Here is a 7,744-nt window from a genome sequence, read left to right as displayed (position 1 = left end):
CCCTTCTCTTTTGTAGGTAACCTGGCCTATTCTAAGGATTCCCCAGCCAGTCAGAGATCTTCCACCATGGCGCCTAGCAGGGACCGGAAAGCATCCTACGGTAACACTGCATGCATGTCTGGATTGTAGGGATTGCTGCATGGGACCAGACTAGCTGCTTGTCTAAGTCAGGCCTCATCTCCGCCTCACAGGAGGATGAGAATAAACAGTTTATCCTTAGACAAAGCCCCCATTCAGGTCTAGACAGTTCCAGCCCCTCTTCTGTGACTTGGCCCCAGTTAGACATAAAAAAACCACTTCAGGCTGGGAGAAGGAAGGCTGAAGTTTTCTCGGTTCCAAGGGATTTAGATGCACCAATCCCACTGAAATTAAAATGCAAACTGTCAAAAAAAAAAAAAAAAAGGCAAAAGTTAGTTTGAGTCAACAGACCAAGAACTCAGCTGTTGTTTTAAATTGCTTTAGCTAGGGTGGAGAATAAATCGCCACAGGTAGGGAGAGCGCTGGAGATCCTGCTGTGTCTGTTTGCGCGGAGGCAGTGAGCACTGCTGAGAATGCACAACCCCAGCTTAGTAGGCTCCCACTTCCCTGCAGGGATAAGGCTTCCCTATGCCCTTGGGCGCCCTGGCAGAGGGAAGTAATTCACCCTCAAGGCTAATGCAGCGCCTGCTATTGCTGTACCAGCCCAGCGGCTGTTGGCAGTGCCCCCTAGTGGGGACATGGTGCATACCGGCAGAGGGATTTGTTCTGCCCACTCGCTGTTCATGCAGGGTTGCATCATTATTTTGCCAGCTTAGCTGTATCCATCCCCGGGGTTTCGCACCCCTGCCCAACACAGCTGTGGTAGCAGAATTTAGGAATCTAAGTCAGATGTTTGAACACACTGGCTGCTGTTATTTCCTGCTAGTTCTAGCATTTCCTTTCCTGTTCTCAGGTAGGACGGTAGAGTATCGGCATTCTACCTGACTGCCGTTGACTTAACTAGTTGTCAGCCTTTTTAGTACGAAAAGGGCACTTTTGGGCAGGTGGATCCTAAAGGCAACCTCTAGTGGCGTTCTCACCTGTTCTTTGAGAGCAGGATGCTCGCAAGCCACGGTTGCCGGCTCATGGAGACAGAGCAGCAGGAGTGTGATAGCAGTGTAGTATTCAGGGTTGTATCTAAGATTTGTAAGGAAATTGGCACTTCAGGCCTGCTGCTGGCAAGGCTCCTAGAAGAATGCGTTCTGGTGATGTTGCCGTTCCTCTGGGGTCTGGAGAATAGGGATGTGTGAGCATGCAGGTGCCTTAACTTGGGTCAGTCCTGTTCCCTGCTTCCGAGGGACCGACAGCTGTAGATAAAGAAGAGAAACTAGATGGCACCTTTAATTCCTGCTTCCTTGGCTTAATTAGGCCTGTGTAGATTTTAGATTATGAACAACACCTGAACAAATCACCACCAGTGAAACTCATGTCTTCTGGCTGGCCCAGTGGGGAAATAGCCTGCATCTGGAGAACACGGGTTCCAGAGGAATTAAAATTAGAGTTGAAACCAATTTTCTGCCACTTATGTCTGCGTTCAGCAGTTGATTTACTGTTCGCCCCAGTTCCTTAGCCCTGTTTAACCAGTTGAGCACACCAGGGTTGGGCAACCAACCTTTCCACTAACAAAATGAGCACAAGAGCAGCCACTTTAAATCTATTATGTAAACAGACCTGCTGACCAGCCAATGAGGTATTTGGTAGGTGAGGTACAAGGAGGAGCGATCTGCTTCAGTTTACCTTGATGATGCAATTAGAAACTGGGTTAAAAGAAGCAGTCTTGCTTTTACTCCTCTGCTCACACTTGGGTCCTTAGACGAAGAAGCAGGTTTAAATCAGATGCTGCTTTTCATCCTTTGAAAGCAAAATGGGAAGTGGAGGAAGCAAGAGTGAGTATTGCCTGGGTATTGGAACTGACTTGTCCTAAGGGCTGGGTGCAGGGGCAGATTGAAGTTGCAGATGTTAATGGAAAAGCTGTAGGAGTTTCTGGTTCTGTTGTTGACAGACCTGTTTATAACTTAAAGTTAGATACTGTCCTACTAGAGTTCAGCAGAACTACAGTCTCTGAAGTACGTGCTCTCATATGTTGGGAGAGAAAGAAATAGTCGTGCAGTCTCCTTTTAATGCTTCTGACTCTTGGCTTCCAAGAATCTAACAAGCTGTCCATTGTGCTGCCCTGGGGTAGGATTCGATACTTTAGGAATGTCTTCCAGTGGCTTAAACTCAGCTTCTGAGCACGTTATAAAGCCATCTGTTTTTAGAGAGGGCTGAGGGTGTTCCTATAACAATGCAGGATGGAAGTACGGTTAGGTGGTTGGCTGGCTGAGTGCCTGTTAATGATTACATTAATAGTTCTCTGCTTTTCTTGTAACGTTCAAGTGCCTAGAATAGGTATGGTTTTTTTTAATATTAAATATGAATAAAAGAAAAAACACATTAATTTGACAGTCTCTCTGGCTGAGACAGAGGTGGCTTCAGGCTAAAGCAGACAGTACGGGCAAGACAAAGACTGCAGTCTTGCAGCAAAAAGCAAAATGGATTTGCTGCTCCACACTTTCCTTAATGCAAAAGGATAAAAAAATAAATAAAAAAAAATACCCAGGCCTATCTAGCAGTGGGGATGCGACCAGAACCCCCCATCTATCTTGCTGAGGTTGCTTGCAAAGAGCACATCTTGTTTTAAAGCATCCTCTTTTGCCCATGTCACTTCCTCACTATGATTCCTGCTTTGTTTTATGCTTTGCTTTCTATAAATTCAGAAGAAGCACCAGGAGATGATGGGGAGGTCGTCACCACAGTCTGCAACAGCGCAGGGGCCGTCCAGTCTGCCGAGTCCATAGAGGAGCCATTCACCACCTACTTTGATGAGAAGATCCCCATCCCTGAGGATGAAGTGGTCAGTGCAGCTGTGCCAGGGAACCCCAAACCCTGTTAGCTCCACTTGATGGGGAAACAGCTTTCACTGGAAGTACACGACTGATTGCTGTTATGGGTTCTGGTTTCCCTTCTTGGTTAGGTTGAGACTGCCCTGTTTCAGATGCTGAAGATCAGGGTAGAGAAGGGGGTGACATCTCCTGTGTGTATTTGGGATTCAGCTGCCCCTCTAGGACAAAACAAGTGGCTCCCGTGTTTGCGTGTGGGGCAGGTCAACTTCTTCTACATCCAGCTGCTCAGTTCAGTCTGAACAGGGCGTGCTCACGCACCTGCCTCTTATTAAGGCTTCCCAAAATACTCCCTGAGTATGCATATGCTTTAGGTAACTACTCTGTCCTGTCATGGCTTGTCTTTCTGAGCCCCACTACTATCTTTGGGAGCCTAGCTAATGGCAGCACATTCTGCTTCACTGAAGCGCAGAGAGAGCTCCATTGTATGCCAGGAGGGAACTAGCTTTGCTTTTCTCTCTTTTCCCCAGAAAAAAAACACTTCCCTGCAAGCAGGACTGCTGCAGCATAATGGCTCAGCCAGTTCTCCTTTGCAGAGGGCTGCTGCTTTCTTTACTGCTCTATAGCGAGCTGCCAAGCCAGCACATAGAAAGTTTCCAGGCAGAGTTAGCTGAGTATCGGCCCCTGACTCCAGTGGCTGTGACCCTGAAGGGCTCCAGAAAGAGAGGTGCATAGAACACAAGAAAGAGCCTGGGTGCTGCTTTTGTTGGAAGTAGTGCTGATGGCTGTTCCTGCTGCATCTGAGAGATGGGCGACTGGGCTTTCAGTGAGGCAGGAGCAACCTCCCTCTTTAATGCCATGTCTCATCCTAGTAGCTCTGATTTTTCTTTTTCTGTTTTAAAGCAATCATGGTTCAGCTTCCGCAAGCTCTGGGCTTTCACGGGGCCTGGTTTCCTTATGAGCATCGCCTACCTTGACCCAGGAAACATCGAATCAGATTTACAGTCGGGCGCTGTTGCAGGGTTTAAGGTCAGTGTGAAAACCCCCCAGCTATGAAGGAGTTCAATGCTGGACAGCCAGCATGGACACATGCTCCAATCGGCTGGTCTGTGCCAGGGTGGAAAGGCAGGGGTGGGGTGCTTCAGGCTGCCTTGGCATTGCTATGCTGAGAAGTTGGCCAGGCTGCCCACTAAAATGGGAGCTGTGGTCTGTCCCCCTTCATAGTGGCTTGCAGCTGTCTTTTCTTGCAGCCTCTTCTGTGTATCAGAGATGGGTTTATAAAGCCAGGCATCAAATCTCAGTGGGGCTGTGCTTTCACATCTGTGTACTGTATGCTTGATTCCTGTCAGTGAGCAGGCCCAGGACAGGATGCCTGTGATCCTTGTGGGTGGTGTGTAGCCTGTTGAACTATTCCTGAAGTATCTCCAGGTTACTTATCTTGTGCCTCTGCATCTCTCCTAGTTGCTTTGGGTTCTCATGTTGGCCACCATCATTGGTCTCCTCCTGCAGCGTCTGGCAGCGAGGCTGGGAGTAGTGACGGGGCTACACCTTGCTGAAGTGTGTAACCGGCAGTATCAGAAGGTAGGTCTTGCTTTGCAGTTGGTTAGACTGGGAGTTGTAATCTGGGCAGGGTTTCCATGCCCTCAGCTGCTCTGCTTGTCTTTTCCAGTCATTCTGCTAGAAACAACTATCTGAATGGCTGGGAGACAGACAAGTGGTTTCAGAACAGTACAGGGAATGACAAAAGTGTAGCCTACACTTCCAGATAGACCTTTCAGGTGGCTCTGAAAGAAGGTCATGGGGAGGGTGCTAGGACGCCACCTCTGGCATGTGCTGATTCACTGGTGTGACTGGTGTATCCAGCTCTGCCTTGGTCCAGGCAGCCTCCTAGAGCACAGGTTTTAAAAAAGCCAAATCCATCTCTTCTGGGACCAAGTTCTTGCTCTTTCTGCACTAGTGCAGTAAAACCCAGCAGAGACCTGGACTTTCATTGTAGGTGGGTGCCAGGTAGACCCTCTCGCAGCAAGGGTGGCTGCCAGAGGAAGCTCACTGGGGCAGGGGTGTGAAAAGGCAGGGAGGGTTTTTCAGTAATGGCTTGAAAGGCAAACTTTAGACAGCAGCTGTTGGGGCATTAGAGCTGGACTAGGAATAGATTTGGATCTCCTAGGGAGGGGACAGCCTCACCTGCCTTTAAGTTGATATCAATCTTATCCACTCCCTTCTCCAAAGAGCTTTGACAGTGTTGTGGGAATGTGTCAGGGTTTACTTGCTGTCAGAGACATCCAGCCTCTACACGGCACTCACGTTGTTGTTAGTACTGACCAACTGTGTTAAATCCTCCTTCTCTCACTGAGGCTGTTTGTTTTAAAAGATATATTTGCAGTGTCAGCTCTTGCCCGGTGCCTGTGGAGCTGAGGTGTTTAGACTTGACTTCTGTAATTTTGGCCAGCAGTTTAAAGTAAGGCAGATTTCTGTGGTGATATTTGGTGAGCAGGTTTTAACATTAACTCTAATGCTAACCAAGTGCTTGTCTGCTACGTAGACACACGCAGGGAGATTAATCTGAATTAATTTTCATATTAAAAGTAAGATGAATTGAATCCATTTAAACAGCTTTAAATCCCTGTGGAGTCCCTCACCCAGAATTTAAGTGGCCTTCATTTGATCTTAATCCACTTCTAAAGTGAATTAAAATAACCTGGCCTCAGTTGCAACTGATTCTAAACCATAGTGTCCATGCAGGAGGTTAAAACATCCTTAATTCTAAAATAGTATATCTAGGGAGGTGTTTAGTGTGTTTTAATGAATCCTCTTGAAAATCTCATGGTTAGTCAGTCTGAGTTACCTTTTTCAGGGTACTCCTGTCAACTGCTAAAATCTTTTACAAACATTCCAGGCTGGCTTACCTTGATGTAATTTCTATCTACTTTTTATGTATACACAGTCTTCTGTTGGAGGATGTTGCTATGCTTCAGCCCTGCCTGATCATTACGAGATGGGCAACACCAGAAACTGAAGTATAGGGGGAATGAGTGTCCCATAATGTCCAACAATAAATCTAGGGCAAAGTCAAGAACAGAACCGAGGAGTACTGTTCTGTTCTTGTTTGAACTTCCTCTTAAAACAGTGGAAGAGATGTAAATGTAAGCTTTTCTTTAAATGAACGTGAGGAATCATGGGGAAAGAAATGTTCCGAAAAATAAGCCATCATGTGCCTGCAACACCAGCCTGCTCAGACAGCATTCATGGCGTAAGCATGACTTGCACTTCTGATAAAGATGACTAGAGCTGTCTGATGGAAAGTGCTGATCTTTGTTTGTAAGAATTGCCCATGCAAACAAGTTTAGCCTTTATGTTGGCTTATTGGTCTGATTTCCACCCTCCCCCGCTTTCAAGTTCCCTATAAGTTGTCATGTTTTGGTACGCTCTTTGAAATTTCTGCTGAAGGAGCATTTTAGGAGTTTTCAACCTTTCACCCAATTACCCCCCAGTCCCTGTCAGTCCAAAGCTACAGTGAACATAGCTGTCTAGTTTCACTATCCAAACTAAGCAAAAGGCAGAGAATGAACTGTAGAAGTCCATTAGGTGTATCAAGCTCATCTTAGCAACCTAAGGGCTTTGATCCAGGGTCTGACATCAGTGTGCGTCTTTCCATCGACTTGACTGGGGCTTTGCTATAGGCTCTGCAGTGTTAGTAGGAATGCAGGGAAAAAAACCTGTCCCCAGTTTCCTCTGTAGGGGTCTTTTGCTGTTTCTAGTGCTTAATGTCACTAAAGTCCAGTGTTTGTGCCAATAGGTCCCTCGAATTATCTTGTGGCTGATGATTGAGCTCGCTATCATTGGATCAGACATGCAAGAAGTCATCGGCTCGGCAATCGCTATTAACCTCTTGTCTGTTGGGAGGTAAGTCAACTATTATTGCCAGCAAGATGTGGGAAATGAGTGGCCCTCTCTGTCTTTGGCATTCATCATATGCTCTCATTCCACCAGAAAATGCATATTTGGGGTCTGATGCATATGTATGTGTGGGCATGCCCAAAAGGTACCTGTTTCATTTCTTGTAGCCAGGACTCCTAGAGACTCACAGATAAAGCCTCGTCTTAGGCTGTGCACTACGTTAAAAGTATTTGCGTTTAAAGATTTAAATGTAATTGGCGTTTCTGAGCTCATGCTGGCAGCTGCCATTACTAGTTTGACATAGAAGATTCTGTTTAGTCATATGAAGTCAGAACTGCGTGCTTCTAAATCAGAACTGACGCTGGAAGTGCGTAGAGCAGGGCTGACCAACTGATGGTGTGTGGGCCGCATGAAGTCTGTGGGAGAGTGCAGACCTCAGACCCCAAACCCAGCCACTGCACCCCACGTGACTCCAACTGCTGCTGCACCTGGAGTCACTCAACTTCTCCTTCCTGCCTTATGTTTTTCTTCTTCCTCCTGCTGTAAGGGGGAGGGTGGCATAGCCCACAGTGCGCAAGGAGTCCACAATGCAGTGCAGTGGGATTGGGATGGGTGCTGCCTCCATGCATGGTGAAGTGGGATTTGGGGGGGGGTGGCTTGCCCATGCATGTGAGGGAGTGGGGGTGGCCCAAGAGCCTGTGGCTCCTCCTAATGCAGCCCCTGCTGGTGCAGCCCCCAGCAACTTAGAAGTTTGTCAGCCCTGGTGCAGAGCATCCAGTCCTAGCAGACTGTTTTTTGACAAGGCCTTGCCTCCGCAATCAGGAGGCCTAGAAATGAAAACCAAATTGGGAAGTAAAATCTCCTATCTCTCACCAACTGTAGGTTTCATAGTTTCATAGTAGCTAGGGTCAGGAGGGACCTGAACAGATCATCTAGCCTGACCCCCTGCC

The 7,744-nt window shown here is 47.4% G+C and overlaps 1 protein-coding gene across 7 annotated transcripts in view; it reads left to right on the top strand.

Moving 5' to 3' along the window:
• Nucleotides 1-7,744, top strand: part of SLC11A2 (solute carrier family 11 member 2) — a 34,189-nt gene that overhangs the window by 11,188 nt on the left and 15,257 nt on the right. For all 7 annotated transcript variants that reach the window (XM_006031712.3, XM_006031713.3, XM_006031709.3 and 4 more), the window contains exons 2-6: nucleotides 17-100; nucleotides 2,775-2,911; nucleotides 3,801-3,926; nucleotides 4,359-4,478; nucleotides 6,694-6,800. In XM_006031712.3, the coding sequence (XP_006031774.1) occupies nucleotides 67-100; nucleotides 2,775-2,911; nucleotides 3,801-3,926; nucleotides 4,359-4,478; nucleotides 6,694-6,800 (524 nt within the window). In that variant the 5' untranslated portion in view covers nucleotides 17-66. The remainder of the gene's footprint in view (nucleotides 1-16; nucleotides 101-2,774; nucleotides 2,912-3,800; nucleotides 3,927-4,358; nucleotides 4,479-6,693; nucleotides 6,801-7,744) is intronic.

Source organism: Alligator sinensis, unplaced genomic scaffold (genome assembly GCF_000455745.1).
Source record: "Alligator sinensis unplaced genomic scaffold, ASM45574v1 scaffold551_1, whole genome shotgun sequence".
Lineage (NCBI taxonomy): Eukaryota > Metazoa > Chordata > Crocodylia > Alligatoridae > Alligator > Alligator sinensis.
The sequence above is the reverse complement of the archived record's forward strand: the minus strand, read 5'-3'. Positions and strand labels throughout refer to the sequence as shown.